Below are 23,670 nucleotides of genomic sequence, written 5' to 3'. Positions count from 1 at the left end.
GAAGATGTAAGTCAATGGCTCTTCAATATGTGATAATATCTCCAACTATCTAGAACATATACCACTAAATGAATTATATATGTACCTAATTATTTGAGAGATGCAGCAACCATTTAGTAGCAACATTGAATTCAAAGTTATAGAACTCAAGGTGGATTTTGTGATTGGGAGAAATTTGAGACCAAGTGTAAGAATCAATTTTGATCCATTAATATGGAAAAGATAACACTGTCACGGACACAAAATACAGACTTGAAATCTAACAATAAGTTCAAGAAGAAGTGAAAAAACTAGATTAAACAGATGAGTACAAGAACAACACCAGAAAGGTGAGCTAGAACTCCAAGACATGTGTTGTCGAGACTGAAGAACTCTTCAGCCTCGATCCCTATATATACTCCTACTTAGGAAGCTTCTCGAGCTACTTCTATTAACTAGGAAGCTTCTAGAAGGTTCCAGAGGCTTCCTTTCTAGAAGGTTCTAGAAACTTCTCGAGCTACTTCTATTCACTAGGAAGCTTCTAGAAAGTTCCAGGGGATTCTTTTCTAGAAGCTTCTAGAAACTTCTCTTCTAGAAGGTTCCAGAGACTTCCTTTCTAGAAGCTTCTAGAAACTTCTCTCTAAAAGGTTCCAGAGGCTTCTCTTCTAGAAGGTTCCAGAGGCTTGTTTTCTAGAAGGTTCTAGAAACTTCTCTCTAGAAAGTTCTAGAAACTTCTCTCTAGAAAGTTCTAAGGAATATGTCCCTAACATCATCCCTTCCTTTAGCTTCGAGGTCTCTGAGAAGCAATGTTTTTGATCAGTACCAACGCAAGAAAATGAAGATCTATCGCATAACTTCTGCTATGAACTCCAATTGTTGTTCACAAGGCAAGTGGTTCATCGACCCTTGAAGCCAACAGTAGTGGCCCACGCCTTCGACTTCTGACCAAGCATGAACTTCCGTGTCCTCATTGTGAAATTGTCCTGCAAATACGCCTTCTGGTTGACTATCGTAAGCAGGCTCGATCTCAAATACGATCACCAGTGATCGATTACTCGGTATCCTCCGTCGTCGTTGTGGTACATGTAGTTCTTCATCTCAGGGTCGCCTTCGTGAGCTACTCGGTTGCGATACTCTGACTGACATAGTATCTATCTCTTGGCTATCCATATCAAAAGTCCAAACTACGATCTATCTTGGAGAAAATAACTACATCAACTATGAATTTTGCTGGTGCTCTCCCCTTTTCTTATATTGTTGGGAGAACAAGCTTCAGAAAGAAGCTATCATTGAATTGATTTAGGTTTATCGGGATGTCGTTGATGAAACTCCTGTACCTTTTGTGGCACATTCGCAAGATTTTCAGCTGGCTCCCACGTTCGCTCATTAATATCATAGCCACACCAATGAACAAGATATTCTAACTTTCCCCACCTTCGTCGTGAATCCAATACCTTTTCAACCTCGTATTCTTCGTGGTTCTCGATTTCAATACTAGGTGGCGGACATTGCACTCTTCCAGGAAAAGATGACTCTCGATAAGGTTCCAACAGAGAAACATGAAAGACTGGATGTACCTTCATAGAAGCCGGTAACTCCAGCCGGTATGCCACTGGATTAATTTGCTTCTGGATGATAAATGGTCCCAATCTTCGATAGTCCAACTTATCACATGGTCGCTTGGTCTTGATATTTTGTCGAAGAAGCAAGGCTTTGTTTCCAACTTTGAAAGTAGGTGCTGGATTCCGAAATCTATCTGCAGACGTCTTATAGGATTCTTGAGCGGATTGTAATTGAAGCTTCAACATAGTTTGAAGCTCTGATAGTTGCTTCACAAATCCTTCAGCTGCTGGATTGTTATTTGTTGACGGACTCAATAAATCAAGCTTCGGATGATACCCATAGTTGGAAAAGAATGGTGTTTGTTGAGTCGATGCATGGAGGGTGTTGTTATATGTAAACTCGGCTAGCGGTAGATATGCAGTCCAATCGTCTTGCTGATAGTTGATGCTGCATCGTAAGTACTGCTCCAAGACTTAGTTCACCCGTTCCGTTTGGCCATCAGTTTGAGGATGAAAAGCTGAAGAAAGCTTGATATCCACCTTCAATATCCCAAAGAGAGATCTCCAAAACTTTGACACGAACTGGGTACCTCGATCTGATATGATATCATTTGGTAGTCCATGATATCGATACACATTATCGAGAAAGAGTCTTGTTGTGACTTCACTGGACGATGTCTTCTTACAAGGAACAAAGTGTGCCATCTTCGTAAGCCGATCTACCACGACAAAGATGCTGTCAAATGAGTTTGATGATGGCAAGTCCGTGATGAAGTCTATAGAAATTGAAGACCATGGTCGACGTGGAATTGGCAATGGCTGTAGAAGTCCATAAGGGCGATGCTGAGGATTCTTAGATCTTGAACAGATGTCACAAGAGAGGACAAAATCTTTCACATCCTTCCACATTTGGGACCACCAAAAATCTCGGAAAATAAGCTCTAAGGTCTTGTTGAATCCAAAATGTCCCGCAATTGGAAAATCATGGCGAGATTGAAGAACTCGGAGTCGTGCTAGTCCTTTTGGAATGTACAATCGCTCTTCAAAGTATAAAAGATCTCCCTCCACCTTGAACTTGTCGTCATTGGTACGTTGCTTGATATCAATGGCTACTGAATCTTTAATGGTCATAGCATGTACCTAGTTTAGGAAGTCAGCATCAAATGATACAATAGTAGCACAAAGTTGAAATCTCTCTGGCTTCAATAACGTTGTACATTGTTGATCAAACGCTGCTTCTCCAGCCTTTGGTGCAAGATACGATCTCCTTGATAAAGCATCGGATAGTCCTTGCTGCCTTCTAGGTCGATAAGTGATAACAAAATCGAACTAGATAGTGACATATTCCACCGAGCTTGACGCTGATTTAAAACTCGAGCCATCATGAAATACTCCAAATTCTTGTGATCCGTATATACGATTACTGGATGTGCAGCTCCTTCAAGAAAGTGACGCCATTCTTCGAAAGAATCCACTATAGCAAGAAGTTCCTTATCGTGGATCTCATAATTGTTTTCAGCAGCAGAGAACTTCCGAGAATAGAATGCAACTGGATGGAGCTTCTTATCTTCACTCATTTGTGAAAGCACAACTTCCAAAGCAAAATCTGAAGCATCAGTTTCTAAATAGAAGGCCTTTGTAAAGTCTGGATGTACCAAAATTGGAGCTGTAGTAAATGCTGTCTTCAAATCTTGAAACGCCTTCTCCGCCAAAGGTCCCCATTCCAACTTATCCTTGCATGTTAATCGAGTGAGAGGAGCAGCAACTTGAGAATAATTCTTGATGAAGATCCGATAGAAGTTAGCAAAACCAAGAAAGCATTGTACATCTCTAACCGTCTTCAGAACCTCCCAAGACATGATTGCTTCTACTTTCTTGGGGTCCATCTTCAAACCTTCTATAGTCGCAATGAATCCCAAAAATTCCATCTCCGTCTGGTGAAATAAACACTTTTCTAATTTGGCATATAGTCTTCGCTTGCGTAGTTTCTCCAAGACCAAACGAACATGCTCCTCATGCTCTTCCTCGTTTTTAGAGAATATTAGAATATCATCCAAGTAGATGACAACAAAATCGTCGAGGTGTTCTCGAAAGATGTCATTCATTATATGTTGAAAAACCGCTGGAGCATTGGTAAGACCAAAAGGCATGACATTATATTCGAAATGACCATACCTTGTACGGAATGCTGTCTTCCACTCATCTCCTTCCTTGATTCGTACGAGATTATAAGCTCCCCTTAGATCAATTTTTGTAAAGAACTTCGCACGTCCAAGTTGTTCTAAGAGACTAGAAATCAAGGGTAATGGGTAACGATTTTTCTTTGTTACCTTGTTGAGGCCTCAATAGTCCACACACATCCGTAATGATCCATCTTTCTTCTTCATAAATAAGATGGGTGCTCCAGCTGATGATTTTGAATGACGAATGAAGTTCTTGGCTAGATTCTCGTCGATGTACTTTCGTAACTCTACCAACTCCGTTTGCGATAGATTGTAGATTGGGCCAAAAGGTGGTTGTGCTCCTTCTTGCAAGTCTATGGCACAATCATATGGTCGGTGTTCCGGTAGTATGTCGGCATTTTTCTTTTGAAACACGTCTTCAAAATCTTTATATTGCTTCGGTATACTTGCTGTTGAGATCTTCTCCTCGGTAGTTGGAGCCGCATAAATGACAAATGGAGTGCCTTCCTTAGATGATCTTATAAATGCTCTTGCTTCAATGAATAAAGTTTTCTTTTTTCGAGGTTTTTTACTAGGTTTTTTCTTGGGTGGTTTTGTGGGAAAAGTCATCTTCCGCAACCTCCAATCTATCAATGGATTATGTTTTTCCAACCAAGAAAGACCAAGAATAATAGGATTTGATGGAGTTCTAATAATATTAAAAATAATATGACTACTATGGTCTTTAAACATTACTTCTATAGGTTTTGATTCATGGGTGATGCTACCAAACAATAAAGGTTGCCCATCTATGACCTCAACATGAACAGGTTTTGATTTTTGTACTAAAGGGATCTTATGACGCTTTGCAAATTCTTCGTCTAAAAAACAAGCAGATGCTCCTGAGTCTAGTAGTGCTAAGGTTCTCAGTTTTTGAGGGCCGATAAATAGAGGGATTGTAAAACAAAGTGTAGGTTGGGCAGAAAGAAAGGAACCTGATTGTTGTTGGGATATTTCATTGTCCAGTCGCACGGTTCCTACTATGGCTGGGCATCCTCGTTTTCCTGAACAAATACTCCCCTAGTCTTGACTATGCCTCGATTTTGCTTTTTGGGGCAGTTTCCGACTTTGTGGCCTTCTCCACCGCAATACAAGAATAAATTTTCCTCCATACGTCACTTTTTTTCTTCTATAGTAAGAGATTTGATACGTACCGCATCAATTTGCATGTCTTCCACCTCTGAATGCGAATTCACACCGCTTGCCGACATAGTTGGAGCATGGCGAATTGTATGTTGTCTTAAGCGTTGGTCTTGGCGACGTTGGAATAGGCGATTATCGCACTTCACAGCTTGGCTAATGGCTTCATTGAGCGTTCGTGGATCAGGAAGAGTTAACAGCAAATCCTTCACATCATCTCTTAAACCCCAATAGAATTGACTCATCAACGCTTCTTCATCCCAATTGATGTCGCATACTAATTGCCTGAAATCCGAAGCATAGACTGATGTAGAACGCATCCCTTGTCGTAGCGACCGGATCTTTGTTGTAGCCCATCGAACCTTATCGTGTTCACCAAATGCTTCCGCAAATGCTTCCAGAAAGGTTTCGAAGTTGTTTAATATGGATGATCGTTTCTCAAACAAAGGAGCAAACCATGATAGAGCTTGTCCCGTAAGTAAGTTTCCAACAAGCCCAACACGTGACTCCTCCGTTGGATATCATTCAGGCTGTAAAACTGTTATCAACCTGATTTGATTGACAAATCCTCGAAACTTGGAACGTGTTCCATCAAACTTATCTGGAAGGTTAACTCGAGGCTCCTTATGTTGTAGAACTAGTGGTTCTTGTCGAACCTGAGGTAAAGTTGTTTCTCCAAGTGCCGAAATTTGAGGCTGGTGTAGTTTAGATTGTGCTATCCCACATACTCCATCATTATGAAGCCTTGCCACCACTCCTTCAATCTCTGCAGTTCTTTGTGATAACGGAGCGAAGGCATTCATAATAGCATCTAACTTAGACTCCGAACTTTCTGTCATACTAATGTCTTGACCTCCGGCCATTCTCAAAGAAGGACAAAAATGACCCTATAAGAGGCAATATTGGTTTATAGGAGGGTAATCCACAACCTATAAAATGCCTTAAGAATTTCAAGAAGAGGGATAATCCACTCTCTCCAAGAAGAATAAGACTCCAATATTGTAACAAAAGAAGTATCAGTTTAGAGGAGGATAATCCGCAACCTCTAAAAAATGCTAGTATACCTTCAAGTAGAGGGGTAATCCACACTCTACTAAGAAAGAACTAGCTCTGATATCTCAAGTTAGTGTAGTCTCGACAAACTATCACGGACACAAAATAGAGACTTGAAATCTAACAAGAAGTTCAAGAAGAAGTAGCAAAACTAGATTAAACAGATGAGTACAAGAACAACACCAGAAAGGTGAGCTAGAACTCCAAGAGATGTGTTGTCGAGACTGAAGAACTCTTCAGCCTCGATTCCTATATATACTCCTACTTAGGAAGCTTCTCGAGCTACTTCTATTAACTAGGAAGCTTCTAGAAGGTTCCAGAGGCTTCCTTTCTAGAAGGTTCTAGAAACTTCTCGAGCTACTTCTATTAACTAGGAAGCTTCTAGAAAGTTCCAAGGGATTCTTTTCTAGAAGCTTCTAGAAACTTCTCTTCTAGAAGGTTCCAGAGGCTTGTTTTCTAGAAGCTTCTAGAAACTTCTCTCTAGAAAGTTCTAAGGAATATGTCCCTAACAAACACGCGATCAGTTGGCAAATCTTACATAAGTTAGGTTGGTACAAGTTTACATCTCCTGATTCAAGTCCCTATGTCTCCAAATTAGCAATGCTTTGGAGGCGGAGATGATAGATCAATTCTTATGAGGTTTAAAACATAGAGTCCAGCGAGAGGTGGAACTAAGAGATTGACAAACATTTGAAGAGGCGATTTGGATTGTAGAGAGGGTCAATGCTATAGATTTTAGAAATCATAGAGCACGACCTATAGCACGAAGTCCTATGCGACTATCTAATATTACGGCACAACAACCAACGCCAATGGAAATTGATGCCATACAAAGATCATTGACACCACAAAGATGACAAATATTGATGCAAAAAAGATTGTGTTTCTATTATTGGGAGCCAGGCCATCAAATCAGAGGTTGATCAAAATGTCAAAATTTAAGTATCAACAAGACAAGATGAGTTTACAATCTCAAAACTCATTTAGTCGATAATGAGTCAGAGCATGAAAACCAAGCTCTCCAATAAAGACACCAAGGGCAAATACTAAAGATAGCTACTATCTCTCAAAGATAAATAGTATGGCCTCAAAAAACAATAAAAGAGTCAATTGGTACATCTAACGGGACTACTAAGAGGACAACCATGTCGAGTCTTTGTAGATTGTGGCTCTACAAAAAATTGGATTTCAACTGAAATTGCCAATCAGCTTCGAATTAAAACTAAGGGAATCATAAGAAGAAGTATATATCTTGCAGATGACTGAAAAAACATATTGAGTGAGACATGCGAAGAAAAAACCTTAAAATTGATAGACACATACGTCTTAAAAAAGAGATTCAGGGTGACAAAGCTAAGGTATGATGTTATCTTTGGTATGCCATTGCTAGAGATGAGAAATAAGAAAGTTGATTAGGTAGCAAGGACAATCTCTTTTAAAGATGGAGGATGCAAGGTGACTCATTGTACCTTGACATCAAGTGAAGAGGAAAGACAATGTACAACTAAAGACTTACTTGAAGAGACAACCTTTATAAAGAAGCAACTATAGCAGGAGCAATTAATATATATAATGGTTCCAAATCTTGCATCAATGGTAGGAAAGACAATTGAAGGGATAGAACGGGCAGAGCAACTCATACAAAAATATCAAGATGTTTTTCCAACCAACCTACCTCATGGCGTACGTCTTGATGGAGGTGCCCCCTTTCAAATATAACTATTGACTAGAACCAAACCAACAAGTCGACCAATTTATTGCCTAACACCAAAAGAACTTCAAGAGCTACGGAAGATATTAGACAAACTCTTAGAAAAAGGCCTCATTTGAAAAAGTACATCACCATAGAAAGGACCTGTACTCTTTGTACCTATAAAAGATGGTGGACTTTGCCTTTGAATCAACTATTGAGGTCTCAATAAACAAACTATTAAAAATGCATATCAACTTCCATGCGTGGATGATCTTCTTGATCAACTTTGAAGTGCAACCAGCTTTAGTAAATTAGACCTTTGGGGCGGCTATTGGCAAACACCTATTACAAGAGAGGATATAGAAAAGACAATATTTTGTATGCACTATAGACATTTTGAATGGTTGGTTTAATCCTTTAGTCTCACCATTGCTCTAGCCTCTTTCATCGGTCACATGAACAAATTGTTTTGAGACCTTTTGGACAAGTATGTAGTCGTCTTCACTAATTATATCCTCGTGTATAGTAAAATCCGTGAAGAGCATGAATAATACCTACAAAAAGTGATGTACTAGCTACAAGATAGTCGCTTCTATTGCAAGCAATCAAAATGTGAACTTTGGAAGTCGGAAGTGACCTTTTTAGGACATGTGGTGTCCTTCAAAGGCGTGCGTATGGAGCAAGATAAGATGAAAGCAATAGAGGATTGGCCAACCCCCAAGGATGCTTCTAAAGTTCACTCGTTTTTAGGCCTTGCTGGATACTATTATTGTTTTATTTGATGATTTGCTCACATTGCTACCTCACTGACAAATCTATTGGAGAAAGATGCCCTATTTGAATGGAAACTTAAACAAAAAAAATACCTTTGATAAATTGAAGGAGGCACTCATTACTGCTCCAATATTGCAATCGTATGATCATAATCTTCTTTGTATGCTTGACATTGATGCTTCTGACTTTGCTATTGGATCCATCCTTCAATAAGATTTTGGTGGGAGCCTTCAACTTATGGCATATGAATCATGCAAGCTCATAAGGATAGAGTGTAATTACTTTGCAAGTGATCGAGAGCAATTAGCAATTGTACATGCTACAAAGGTATGGCCACACTATCTATTAGAGAAGCCAGTGGTTGTTTGAACTAACCATCGACCCTTGCTACATGATTTGTATATGAAAAGTATGAAATTGTGGCATCATCATTGAGAAGAACCATTACAACTTTTTGATATCCAACTTGAGTACAAGTAATGGCGACAACATATTGTACTAGACAGCTTATGGTAGAGACCAAACTTGAAGGGCAAATCGGGAGAAAAGGCAGAAATTGCTACCATTAATAGTGTCATTTCAAATCTAATCAAAGAGGGAGAATGGAAGAAAGATACGTATTAAGATGCTTATTTCAAGATGGTTAGCAATCGGCTGAAGGTGGGCAATATACAATATCAAGATTACACTCTTAGTGATGGCTTGTTCTATTTCAAGAAGCAAATTTATGTACTCGACAATGCTATATTCCAGACATGCATACTTCAAGAGGGATATGACATCCCAATATCTAGACATTTGGAACGAGAGAAGATTCTAAAACAGATCTCAAGGACATAATTTTGGACAAGGTTAGATCGTGATGTTTGAACCTTTGTACACTCCTATGAGTCATGTCAACAAGGGTTTGAAACTAGTTAACCATCTCAATGAATACAAATCATAAAAAAGAAACACTGAATTTCAAAAATGAAACAGAATCAAGCAAGTACTAACTCAGTATCCAATCTGTGTCTCAGCTTCCACAAACCCATCTCCAGATCCACCGATCCTAAGCATCAATCCTACTGCTGTGCCTGTTTTCGTTGATCAGAAACATCTGAGCGTGTCTAACCTAGTGCGAGAAGTTCATCTAGTCGGGAACATTGTCGGGAAAGAGTGTTAGGGTTTCGCAGGCCCCTGTTTGGTGATTGTGCGCCTGGTTATGGCGATGCTGCGATTGTAGGAGTGATACGCAAGCTCAATTTGTGTGTCGAAGTACAAGCGGGTGACGCTGCAGTGCATTGGCATGTTGGGTTTTTTCTGGTGTTGCTGTATCTTGCGTCATCTGTGAGGGTGGGAGCGGTCACAATGGAGGGCATTCTGAATATTGCGCAGAGGACGAAGAAGGTGGATGTGGACAATCGACTTCCATTAAAGTATTATCACCGGACGGCAGAAAATCTTCTGAAGCAGTTGCCGGATGGGATCGCCGGTTTTTGGAGCAGCGTGATGGTTCTTGGTTGAAAAATTAGGGTATTTGTTGTTATTATTTGAAAAAGGTTCGCGGTGTGTAGTTTATTCGGGACTGAATTGGGTGGGTTTCAGGCTCGAATTCTTCGAGATGCGGGGAATACTATCGATTACTACATTCTCCTGCTTCGATTTTCCAGGTGAATTGCGTGTTTGTCCAGTTTAGCAAGTGATTTGAAATTTGAGGATCGGAAATGGATTACTTTTATTTTTATTTTGGTGTGAAGGTTTTCATGATTTTGAATTTGCGGGTCAAGCTTTGCAGTTGGTTTCATGAGGAATTAGCCGTGACTTCTGCAATTTCTAACATACATGGCCATATATGAAGTATTAACGCTGTATCCAGCATTTAATTTGAGGTTATTATTTTCTGTCCACATGCATTGCATTGCATTACTTACGTGCAATATATAACTTGCACGATCTGTTAGCCTAAACTACAGATCGATTCATAGCATAAAAGATGTGCAAGGACTAAGTATATTATCTTTGTAGAACTTTGGAAAGAACACTTCCGTGTAATTCAGATTATGCTTCCCCAGGTCGGGGTGACTTATGAGAAGATTGAATCCATTCAAGCATCAGTTTCAAATGACGAGCCCTGTTGGGTTACCTGGTGAACAAGAGATGAAATGGATGTTAAGAGCAGCAATCACCTTTGACCCTGGGACCTTGACAAAAAATCTCGCAACCTTCACTGCCGTCGCCTTCTCTGCCACAGTTCCTTACGTCATGTTCAGCAAGATTAAGAGACCTCAATATCATTACATGGAAAGTCAAGCATCACTTTCCGTCGACGAGGATACATCTGATGAAGATCACACCTCTCAATGTGATGTTCTAAGTCCAACCTCCATTGTTGGCTGTGGAAATGAAAGCTTGGAACCTGACAACGTGATGAGCCCTGGATTTCTGATTCAGGATATTGAACCTTCTCGCCGTCTCGACTCTTCTGTTCGCGTGAACACGTTTACTGAGGGACTCGAGAGTGAAAACCTAATCATCATTGGAATTTCTGATTTAGAGATCCAATCTTCAACGGCTACTACGGCGTCTGGTTCCGGTGCAGCTGATGTTGATAGATCAGCTGGCAGACTGTACAGCAATACAGCAGAGACGAAAAAATTGACTTCCAATGTGACACCCTTAAAAAATTCTTCCTCTGACTTCAACATGGTGTCGGAGGCTATCATTGACAGGAACTTGGTGAGAAGTGGAGACTGGGGATCACAAATTCAGCCATCATCTAGTGCAGAATCTGGTCCCGGTTCATCTGACGATATCAACGAGACAGCTGCCAAGTTGGCCGATTTAAGCGTGTGTGAGATTCCTCTAATTTAACGTGCATCTCATGCGAGTGGGGCACCGGTTCGTATTTCAAAATCTAATGTTGTGTTTACAGGATTGTCGACTTCTGATCAGCTGTTTTGTTTTTGTGAGAAATGCTGTGAAGCTCAAAATGAACCTGGTTTGACAATAGAGAATGCTCACCTCCATAATGAATTTATCTCCACGAGAACCCAGGTAGATCTTTGTAGACGTCCTGAAGGTAAGTCAACTGAAAGAAGCCGGAAAGAATTGGATGGATTTGATGAAGATGGTGCAGAGGATTTGTGTTCCTTTGAAAAGGACGATGACCATGAGAGACATTGCGAGGGTTACACATACGACATCATACGAGGAAAAGTGTGCAAATCGGGCAAACGCTTCCTTCGCTGGGAAATTTCGATTGCTAAAGAGATAACGGAACATGAGAAAAGAGTATTTTCTCAGAAGAAGCATAGTATTGGAGGATCAGGATTTAGCGACAGGAATTCAGAATCGTGTACACAAACCAGGGAGGAGGAAGATTGTGAAAGAATTAGCAACGGCGGGCCACAATCAACTGTTTGAAAAACAAGCATCGACATCCATAGCATATTAACAAAAGATACTAGACCCAGAGATTGTGATTCTCAGACTCAGACCTTATCAACTGAGGGATTGGGGTGTAGGGACATAGGTACCAGCACATCTGTAAACACTGCTTGTATCAGAAGGGGAGTTAGGGCCAGAAGATCCTTGAAGCAATCACATACCATGACTACGGAAGAAACAAAGGATGCACCAGTAGTGTACAATCCCATCCAAGGGGACCTCTTGAGCAGGCGCTGTCTCCTCTCAAGTCACTCACAGAGACAAAACACCGGTTAAACATGTCCCTTCTTGAGCAATATGAATATCTGGAGCTGCTTGGTAACATTCTGGAGGAAGCTGCAAGTGAGTGTTGATCATGTCCTCTGTTAATTTTTCTCCTCAGTTTCAGTGAGGTGACTGGTGTTGTCATTTGTATAGCCGTCACCTGCCATCCATAGAACACCAGTAAGTTCATAATTGCGCAATTCTTAATTGAAAGTCATCAGCTTCTCATAAAGCATATCCATCACTGCCATCTGTTTCTTCGGGTCTTGCTTGATGGTACCACATATCTTAAAATCACATAAAAAGCTTCAACAAGGACAAGACGAGTAGTACTTTTCAACATCCAACGATTTCGTTGGATGAATAACTGGCTTACCGTAGATCCAATTGATGAAACATACTTCGAGAATTGACAATGTCTACACAGTCGCTTGATGTGATTCAATCGCTGCTTGGGTGTAGTACCAGCAACCGTGAAGTGCGAATACTGCTACTTGCTGACAGTATTATCAAAGTTCTAGTCAAAACCGAGGTAAGACAAATATGGCAAAGAGGGACGGGACGTCATAGAAATGTTTGGAGCATGTGTAGAGCAGCTGAATGGAAGGGAGGCTTCAAGACATACGTGTTGGAGGCAGAAGCAGACGGGCTCTCTTTCAATTACTTCGAAGTGATCACCTTTGTGTGAACCGAGAATTGTGTCTGCGCATGCTTCAAGATACACTCCTGGTGGCCCTAGTACTTAATGACCTGTGCGTGTAGACTATTGTGTAAATCCTTGCAGATAATCACCTTGAACGACACATTATTGACACTTTTTCAAAAGAAAAGGAAAAATAAAAATTAAAAAAAATTAAAAAATTAAAAAATTAAAAATTAAATAAAGAGTTTGATGACACACTGTATGCCACAGATTCATAAGCATGTCCTACTGTGGAAAGGCAAATTCAAATCCTGATGGAGATCCTTCTCACAAAAACACATCCATTTCTAGCCGTCAGAGTCACGAAGGACAGCAGTTCGGAGAAATCCAGTGGTACAAATTCAGCCGTCACAGACCTCTCAAACTTCAAGTTGTATTATGTTTTAAACTGTCCCAAAATGTTATGTCTCCTATTTTTCTCAGGGACATTCAAAAGCAATTGGTAAGATGAATGAGAAATCTTCACGTGCCAGGTCCTGAAACCGATTGCTAATTCAAACAGTCAGGGTATGTCTATGAAAGTGATAGAATGGCACAGTAACATCTCCTGCTTCTCTGACGTCCAATGGGTTCTGAGTGAACTTTAATCGGTCTACCACCTAGCTCATATCACATTTTCAAACCAAGAAATTGAGAAGCGGAGTATCAAAGATTAACAAAGGTGCTCAACCTTGTGATCGACATGTTGCAGGTCAAGTCCTTGTGCTTATGATCTATCATTACCCACAGAGGAGCGTCGATATTATGAACAGTGAAGCCAATTCGTCAACCCCATAATGAGGGTAAGTATCAAGATTGCTATGCACTGGGATAATGTCTGAACGATTGTGACCTTGAAGGAATTTCCAATTGTCAAACAAGAATTTAGGTGCTGAGATTATTATCACTGAAGTTGTCACAGTCATAAAAGATAAATTTGAAAGCTATCTAAGCATGATTTGAATTCAAGACTTAATACTCAAGTTTTGTAATAGGACTAGATCAGTAAGGCCTTTGCGGGACAGATGAATACTATAGTCTTTGGGAAAACACAAAAATCAAGAAGAAAAAACAAGGTGGAAGATGTTGCCAAAATTCCTCAGGAAACCTAAGAGAATCACAAAACAATGTAAAGATGGTCTACTTTGTGACGGTTGAGATTCTCCATTTATGAATTTCTGAAGACTAATTTCTTTAAGTTCTTTCTTTGCCATAGACTTGCATAGGCCATAGATAAAGTATTACAAAATTGTGAGGTTTGTATTGATGGACAATTGTTGCAATTGTAGCATGGATTGTATAGAATTACCATAGTTTTGAAACAAGCTTCCAAACAATAAATGAAAGTTGTTCATAAACTACAATTTTGGTGTCTATATGCACTGATCAAGCTTCAAATTATGTGGCCCTATTGCACTCTATGTTGAACTCTCAATATCAATAAGCTTTATCCAAGAGCTTCTCGCAACATTGAATAAGATCAACAACACTTCTTTAATGCCAGATTGGGTGGATTTTTTCCTCTCCCTCCTCTTGTCTCTAATGCCAACTTGGACTGGCAACACTTATGTAGTATCAGATTTCATAAAAGACCTTTATATAATATGAACATGCTCCAAATATTTCTTTGCAATGTCAAGAATATTTTTTAGAATATTACCTATAATATTGATCTTATTTAGACATCTCCACACACTCTATGTAGAAATGAAAGAATCAAATCACCTTAATTGTCTCCACAATCTTCTTGCTAATTGCAACATACAAGATTCAAGGTTAAAAGGTACTTAAGCTAGATAAGTTTGGTGCAATGACTCTTGTTGATCTTACAAATCCTAGCACTGTGTCTCTTTGGTACAAGCAATCACTTCATGCACAACTAAATACAAGGTTTCTAACTTAAGTACCTTGCAAACATGTTCTTGTGCCAAAGCATCTCATTGAAGTGTCTTGGGGGTTGGTTTTTTGCCATTACAACCTAATGGGTTTCTCTTAAAAGCCTCCTCTCTATTATATCTACTAATCTTTTATATTTTGATTCTTCTCCTTTAATTCATGTTCTTTCTTTCTTTCTTTTTTGTTCAAGATTTTGATCTTATATTTGCTGCACAGTATCTCTAATGTTAAGATTAATGATTTAGAAAAATTTATTATAAGATCCACATTGCGTTTCTTTGAATTGGGTGAATATATGACGGTAGATAGCATTAAGAAGAAATGTTGTTGTAACACATCCATTAGGTGAAAGAAGAAAAAAAAGATTATATTATAGAAGAGCTTAAATGAAACAATTTTAGTAAATTATCTTAGAAATATAAATAATAGAGAAGGAGGTAGTAAAAATTAATAAGTACTAATGTTACCTTCTTATAAAAAAGATTTTTACTTATTTTTTAGAGCCCCAAATGAAACAAATTAAAATAGATGAGATAAATAATTAATATATGCATCTTTTGAAAAAAGTTAAGATTATGTTTTTAGCAAAAATTACTTTAAGAAATCAAGAATTGATACCTAAAGAAGACTGATTATGAACTTGGATCAAAATCAAATCTCAAGGCACAAAATTATACACTTATGGCAATTTTGGAGCTCTATTGCTGATCAAAGAGTGTAATTAGAGAGAAGACTTTAAAGAGATTACTTAGACATAGATTTTAAATGATTCGAATGCATATTGAGTTTTTAAGAACTTTTCAAAGTGCAAGTTAGATTCAATGGTTTTGAGTTTTGAGAAATAAAAAGAAATTTATAAATTTGAAGATTATATAAATATTAAATTTATAGGTGAAATTCAATGAAATTATTACTGTACTTGATTTAAATATAGTCAATAAATTTTATATCAATCAAGAAATTAGATTAAAGGATATTAGAATTATATTGGATTAGAGTCTTGGTTATTTAAAATTAAATGTCAGTGAGGGTTTTTGTGATTCTGAAAAATAGACCAATTTGATTAAAATAAAATTTGATGAGATCAATTTGAACTTAAATATTTACATATATATATATCAATTTATAAATTAATTGAATAGTTTAGCAAAGAGAAATTATTGCTAAAAGATAAATATTTGAATTGATGAAGGAAAGGGACCTACATCAAAGAATTTGAAGAATTATTTATTTCAATTGGTAAATTTGATTTTCCTAAACTTTTATATGCTTGCTATTTGCTTGTGGATTAAAATGTGGGTAAAATTTCAGTTAAGATTAAAGATTTGATTAATAATTTTGAGATTTTAAAATGGATGTAGGAATTGGTTAAAATTTACTTAGAATTTTCTTGAGTTTGTTTTCTTCTCTTATTCTTAGCATCTATTAAACTACCCTTATTTTAGATAGATATGATTCCATAATACCATTCTTTAGAAGTTGTATATATAATATTGTGATTTATTGCTACTTTTTTTATTCTTCTATGTTTTTCATACTCTCATTTGTTCATTAATATATAAAAAATTCTTTCTTACATAAATAGCATCACTCAAGCATTGCATTGATGGTGGTGGTTGCAAATATTGGTTATTAACATGTTGTAAAGTTGTTCAAATGCATTTAATATCCTCCACGTTAGGATTGATGAAAAGCAACACTTGGCTCTCTATCCTTATCTTCTTCTTATCTCTAATTCTTTTTGAGCTACCTATTTTTCTACTTATTTTTCTTCTTAATAAAATCTTAATAAAATCTTAATATAATCCTAAAAAAATCTTAATGAAATCATGATTTTTCCATGAGATTGTAATTTTATATCTTAAGGTTTGAATTCAACCTAGGCTCAAAATTAAAGTCAAAGCAACTATACCTTTTTAACTAGGATCTTATATGATAAATTATTTATACTATTGGAATTATTAACCTTAAAAATAAGAAGATATATTATGTTACAATTAAAAAATAAAAGTATCAAGAAACTAAAAATACCTACATAATTCCAACTAGTTAATCATAAGTTTTAAATTATAAACTTATCATTCACTTTAAAAACTAAACAAGTTAGATATTTTATGTACGTACTTACAATAATCTTCTAGTTTATGTAAATATTTTATCTAGACTTAATTTTATATTTTTCTTGAACTTGTAAGTATATTATCTATTGACTCTTGACTTGATTTTAAAGGTATCTTTCTAAGAATGCATTGACCATTCTTTTTGATATTAATATCAAGCTTAAAGACCTTCCTATATAAAATTAAGTCGAAGATGAGATGTAGCCCAATTCAATTGATAATAATATCAAATTTAAGTATCCATTCATATTTAACATAGTCAAAGATGTGAGGTTGCTCAATTCATTTGGCAATGATGTCGAGCTTTTACACCCACTTCATATTTAAGGTAATCAAAGATGTGAGATTGTCTAATTCATTAGACAATCAAATAAAGCTTGAGCTCCCACTTATATTTAAGATAGACAAAGATGTAAGATTGTCTAATTCATTTGGCAATGATATCAATCTGAAGAACCACTCCATATTTAAGCTAGTCAAAGATATGAGATTGCCCAATTCATTTGACAATGATATCAAGTCTAAGCATTCCATTATATTTAAGATGGTTGAAGACGTGATGTTGCCCAATTCATTTGGCAATGATGTCAAGCTAGAGTACTTACTTATATCTAAAGTAGTCAAAGATGTGAGGTTGTCTAATTTATTTAGTAATAATGTCAAGCTTTTACACCACTTCATATTTAAGATAGTCAAAGATATGAGATTGTCCAATTCATTAGGCAATGATATTAAGATTGAACCTCCACTTATATTTAAGGTAGACAAAGATGCAAGGTTGCCCAATTCATTTTGCAATGATGTCAATCTGAAGCATGACTCCATATTTAAGATAGTCAAAGATATGAAATTATCCAATATAATTTCATATTTAAATATGGAGTGATGCTTCAGATTGACATCATTGTAATTCATGTAGTCAAAGATATGAAATTATTCAATATAATTTCATATTTAAATATGGAGTGATGCTTCAGATTGACATCATTGCAATTCATGTAGTCAAAGATATGAAATTATCCAATTCATTTGGCAATGATGTCAATTTAGAGTAGCCACCTATATTTAAGGTAGTCAAAGATGTAAGATTGCCCAATAAATTATTGATAACATCAAGTTTTTTGTAGAATAGATATTAATTCGTTTTTGAAAGATATTGGTAAAATATATTAATAGTCCATATAATAGGAAATTCAGGAGGACAGATGAGTAATTTAGTTCTTAAAAGCGGTTAATTACAGAATTACGATTAGAATCTGGAGAATCGGAGGAAAGTATATAGGAGTTGTACAAGTTAATTAAGGTGCCATCGCTGTGATAGTTGTGAGCCGGGGTAAGCTTGGTGCTACCTCTTTTCTTTTGTTTGTTATTTTCTTTGAATAAGAGGATTGAGAGTTTCTAAATATTGTGAAGTGAATTATGGAATGGAAATGTGATTGGTATTATTTGAGAAGAAGAAAGATTGAATGCTGAAATTTGATTATAGTTCAACAGAGAAAATGAGTCTGTATTTGTATGAAATACCGTAATATGAATGGCAATTTTGTGTGAAGAATTCCAGTGATTGGAATGAGGGTAATTGTGAGCTGAAAGCTATGAGGGCGCAATATTACAGTTGGAGATTATGAGGGTGAATATATTGGTAGAAATAGTAGTTATTGATATGACTAAATTGCTATAAGGAAGAGACCGATAAGGTGAAGGAGGAGATTATAGTTTCCTTATGTATTCAGATATTAGAAATAGAGATGATATATTCAGGAGGTAATTGATTGTGTGACCTTAACGTGAACGCTTAAGCAACTAATCATTCCCCGTGTTTGAATCTCCCTATACGAGTTTATTTCCATTAGATTAATTTGGAATAAGTAAAACAAGCAATTACATTTTGGTGCCACTACCGGGGAGTGATAATAGCTTTGAGTGTTAGGAATTAATTACCAAACCTGTGAAAAATTGGCAATGGAAGATGATTTCAGTAGTGTTTGAAGCAAGATTATGTTTATTAATAATGAGAATTTAACATCAAAGAAAATAAAGCAATCAAAAGAAAGAATAGAGAGATCGCAAGCAAGAAATTTATTGCGTAATGAGTGAAATTGCAAATTGAAAAAGAAGCATTGATAAAGTTGGATTAAGCCATGGTTGCATGCTTGTCGACATATTCGATCATATCCAGAAGATGATCGACCTTTAATATTTTAGAAGTACATACCGTTAAAAAAATTGCCAAGAGCACTCACGAAGAGCACTGCTAATAGTCGAGCATATCTCTCGAAGTTGTTAACGGAAAGCGAGAAAGGCACAGAGGAATTAGGTACCCCATTGGGTATTTTTCCAATTAGAGATACATCCAATTCTAACAAGATTGATTGTGAAGATCAACATAAATCACTTGCCAATAAAGACCAATTAAGAGTATATCAAAACCTGTCATTTTCACCTCATATTCAACCAGTAAAATTATTTGGGAATAATAATACTCAACTAGGAAGGCCTGGAAGTCCGAAAAAGACTTTTGCAGGAGACAATTTTTATTTTAATAAGGAATTGAGCACAACACTGGCATCTTTAATGGCATCCGGAGGACCAATAGTTTCGATTGGAGTTCAAATGGGTGTAGTAGGTAATCATACGACTAGTGTCGTGCCACTACCTACTTTTTGGAGATTTTCAGATGCGGATCTCGATCAATATTTGTCTCAGTTTTTTACAGCATGTATAGCTAATAATGGCAAAATTGAAGATATTTGGTTGCAATCGCTGCCAGCAATCTTAAAAGATACGACATTTGAATGGTACAACTGCCAACCAGTGAGTCAATTTCCGAATTGGAAAGCATTGAAGAATGCATTTTTATCTCATTTTTGGCCAATTGGTTTTGAGGATTATCTTTGAGAGAGGTTAATGAACAGAAAATGATCCTAGGAGAGGCGGTGGAATCGTACTATGGCCGAGTGGCTGATATACTTAGTAAGTGGTCGAATCACCAAATACCGGAGGCATTTATCTTATTTATATTAATCAATGGTTTTCACCCACCAGAGCTAAAAATATTAGTAAAGGAAGCTCAAACCGTTATGGTGGCTGCGTCGCTTAATAGAGCCAAGGTTTGGGAGGAATGCCATTATGATTAATTTTTAACCGCGGGAGCCACGATGATTCCAGTTGAAGGTAGATATCAAAATCCGTCTTGGAACGAATCAGTAGGTAGTTATCTACGGATGTTAGAAATAGGGACACTTTCCAATGCCAATATTTAGGGGTCAGTTAATGTCACCCCATTGCAAGCTATATCACTGAACATGACAACAATGTATGCTCCATATTTTTTGTATCAACAACAAGCGTTAACTACGGCAGAGATACTAATAATGCCAGCCCTAAAAGATTCTAATGAAACCTTGTTATTGAATTTGACGAAGAAAATGGAAGAAATGGCCATCAATATGGCCAAAGATAAAGAAAAGAGGCAAAAGCCTACCAATACTAGGATCAATATATGGTGCAATAATTGTAAGGGCCATGGTCATTTTGTAACAGAATGTCCCTCATCCTCACAAATAATGGATCAATGTATATTTTGCGGAGGAAAGGACCTAACAGCAAATTGTTGGAATTGCCAAAGATAACAACAATAATTTAGTAATCAGACCATGATCCCACCAACCCAGTGGGACGTCAATCAAGTACAAATGGGAAATAAGTTTGGATGGAATGGAAATCGATTTAATTGATAAAATCGAGCATTCAATAACTTTCAAAGTTCCAATTTTAATCAAGGATATGCATCGAACCCCCTAGAACTACGGTAAAGAGCAGCAGAAGTATCAGCAATATGCTCCACCAACGTCATCAAACCAAGTTCCCTTAGTACCAACGGGACAACCAGGATTATTTTTTAATCCTACATGGAACAAGCCTAGTAGGTATATACCGGTGGAGACATCCAATATGCTTGATGGAGGTGCAAGAAGACCACTTCGTTGTTTTTGTTGCAGACAGATTGGTCATTATGCCAATGAATGTCCCAATCCCAGAGCCAGTGACGATTATGCGCCAGTTTGTGGGAATTACAAGCAGTCGAGGCATATGTATCAACAATGTAATGCTCCATTAATTGTCAATAATCAGAATCAGTAGATCCAAAGCCAAGGAAAATTTGAGGAGATAAATCGAGGTCTTTAAGATTCACTAGTAAATCGGGTGGAATGTATCCAAGGCATTCTTACCCGGAGTCAACAAAAGGAAAAAGGACCAATTCAATATTTGGGTAATTCCAATGCGAAAGACCAATTTGATCCAATTAAGGGACCATCCAATCCAGGTCCTGTTACGGACTTGGTACCTAGTACGAGACTTGACTTGGTGAAACAATCCGATGATGTTCCAATTACAGAGGCTTCGGTTATGTTCCAAGCAGTTTTGATCTCTACGTAGTTCCGAGAAACGTTTTATTCATTGAAAGATTCTCTTGAGGGCAGAAATTTCAAGGAAGCCCCGACTGTTGTTCCAATTCCAAGTCCAAGGCGAAAGAATATCTTACCTCACGGAGTTAAATTCAAACTAATGAAAAGAAAGAAGGCATTGGAAATTATCCTAAATATGAAACCCTATGATATTTTGAAGGATCTGGACACTATTTGACCTTCTATTTTTATGAAACAACTTCTAGCGGTTGCACCAGAGTGTCGTTCTACATTGAATTCATCATTAACATGGCATAAGAACCGTAATAAAGAAGTTTGTGAAGTCAGTTTGAACCCTGACCCAGGTGCATCAACCATCGATGTTTTGATTGACGGTGTTATTATCTCGGGTGTTCAGGTGGATGGTGGTTCCAACATCAATTTAATGAACACTGATACAATGGATGCTTTAGATTTGGAACACTTAGTACCCACAATATTGATATTATGGATGGCAGATCATAGCGAGGTTAAACCAATAGATATCTTACAGAGTGTTCAAACTATGATTACCGATATTGCATATGAAATTGACTATATTGTCTTTCGGTTACAACGTTTGACTTTATCATATCCAATTTTATTGGGACGACGCTGGCTTTATCAAGCAAAGGCCAAGAACGATTGGGGTCAGAGTACAATGACAATTGGCAAGGGCGGAGATAAAATGGTGTTATAAATGTATCCAGTACACTATCATGGGGAGTCTCAATTGCCAACATCTGAATTAACGTCGGACAATGAGCTTAGCTCTGATGACGACGTAGTAGCACCAATTACAAAGGCGTCCATGGAGGCAGCACTACATCCTGGAGTGGTGTACCAATGTGGACGTCCGGGGGAGTACTTAATATATCCGACGGACTCAAAAAACTCAGATTATGTTAGTATTTATTGGACGACCAAGTATGATGTGCACCATGTTAGTGCCCTGGACATAGGATTTAGTACTTCATACATGTCAAACTTATCGATTGACTTTAAACCAGCACGAGGATTGAAACAGAACATCACCGTTGCACCTTTATGTCAAACTATCAACTTGGTGACCACAGCATAACCTCGGACAATTAAGGTCTACAAAGATATTAAGAAACAAGAGTTGACCTGCTGGGCCAAATTTTTCTTGCATCATAAATCCACTTTTTCTTGGACTTATGATGATTTAAAAGGTATTTCTGCTGAAGTCTGTGAGCATCGTATCATTTTAGAGGAGAACGCTAAACCGGTATGGCAGAGGCAACATCACCTTAATCCTAAATATTCCCTCATGGTGAAGGAGGAATTGGACAAGCTTCTTGCGGTTGGTTTTATTTATCCGGTATCAAATAGTGAGTGGGTTTTTCTAATCGTGATGGTGCCAAAAAAGAATGGAAAAATCCAAATTTGTCAAGATTTCTGGAAACTTAATATGGCCACCAAGAAAGATTACTTTCCATTGCCCTTGACAGATAGTATATTAGACGTTGTAGGAGGTCATGAATGTTATTTGTTCTTAGATGGATTTTTTGGGTATAATCAAGTTCAAATTGCAACGGAAGACCAGCTCAAGATAACCTTTATCACGGATTGGGGCATATTCACTTATCACGTGATGTCTTTTGGGTTATATAATGCCTCAGCCACGTTTCAGAGAGTGATGACTCAAGCCTTCCAAGACTATCTCCGGCTGTTTATGGAGATCTTTTTAGATGACTTTTGTGCATTCAGTACAAAATAAGATCATCTTAATTGTCTCGGTAAATGCTTGGCTTAGTGCACTAAGTTTGGGATATCATTGAACTCGGATAAGTGTCAATTTAGTGTTCCGTCAAGAAAATTATTGGGACATATCATCTCTAGCCGTGGTATTACTACAAATCTAGATAAAGTGACACATATAATGAACTTGCCTAGACCAAAGACGGTCTCCGGTGTTCGAGGGTTCGTCGGCCATGTCAGTTATTATCGATGATTTATTCGTTTGTTTGTAGTTATTTGTTAATCTTTAACGAACTTATTGAAGAAACCTCCGTTAGATGGGACTAGTCCCATCTGGACCATGGAGTGTACTATGGCCTTTGAAACATTGAAGTCAAAATTGGTCTCTACACCAATATTGGTGATCCCTCGTTGGACCGAGCCCTTTCATGTGTATGTTGATGCATCTAATGTGGCTATTGGATTGGTACTAAGTCAGAAGGATGACCAGTGTCTGGATCATCCTTTCTATTATGTTAGTCGGCAATTGGTGGCTGCTGAACATAATTACACTACTACTGAATGAGAAGCGTTGGATATGATATACTTGGTTCAAAAATTTCGGTACTATTTGCTTGGGTATCTATTTGTCTTTTATATGGATCATGATGCCCTCAAATACATGATTAATAAGCCTCAATTGAATG

General features: G+C 37.4%; 2 protein-coding genes across 3 annotated transcripts; both read left to right on the top strand.

Moving 5' to 3' along the window:
* Nucleotides 1-9,370: 9,370 nt before the first annotated feature.
* LOC112288870 (uncharacterized) lies at nucleotides 9,371-12,348 on the top strand. The gene is made up of 2 exons (XM_024533555.3): nucleotides 9,371-10,075; nucleotides 10,478-12,348. Exon 2 carries the CDS (start codon nucleotides 10,491-10,493, stop codon nucleotides 11,274-11,276), a length of 786 nt encoding a protein of 261 aa, XP_024389323.1. The 5' UTR covers nucleotides 9,371-10,075; nucleotides 10,478-10,490; the 3' UTR covers nucleotides 11,277-12,348.
* On the top strand, nucleotides 12,055-15,022 carry LOC141045965 (uncharacterized). Of its 2 annotated transcripts, none has more exons than XM_073537408.2 (5): nucleotides 12,055-12,194; nucleotides 12,708-12,868; nucleotides 13,030-13,152; nucleotides 13,511-13,601; nucleotides 13,794-15,021. In XM_073537408.2, the coding sequence occupies exons 2-4, from the start codon at nucleotides 12,717-12,719 to the stop codon at nucleotides 13,572-13,574; spliced, it is 339 nt and encodes a 112-aa protein (XP_073393509.1). In that variant the 5' UTR covers nucleotides 12,055-12,194; nucleotides 12,708-12,716; the 3' UTR covers nucleotides 13,575-13,601; nucleotides 13,794-15,021. The 2 variants fall into 2 exon arrangements, with proteins under 2 accessions (XP_073393509.1, XP_073393510.1); XM_073537409.2 differs by having other exon boundaries at nucleotides 12,085-12,194; nucleotides 12,713-12,868; nucleotides 13,794-15,022.
* Nucleotides 15,023-23,670: the final 8,648 nt, after the last annotated feature.

Source organism: Physcomitrium patens, chromosome 11 (genome assembly GCF_059467195.1).
Source record: "Physcomitrium patens ecotype Gransden chromosome 11, ASM5946719v1, whole genome shotgun sequence".
In the NCBI taxonomy this organism is placed as follows: domain Eukaryota; kingdom Viridiplantae; phylum Streptophyta; class Bryopsida; order Funariales; family Funariaceae; genus Physcomitrium; species Physcomitrium patens.
Note: the sequence above shows the minus strand (reverse complement) of the source record. Positions and strands in the feature narration are given on the sequence as shown.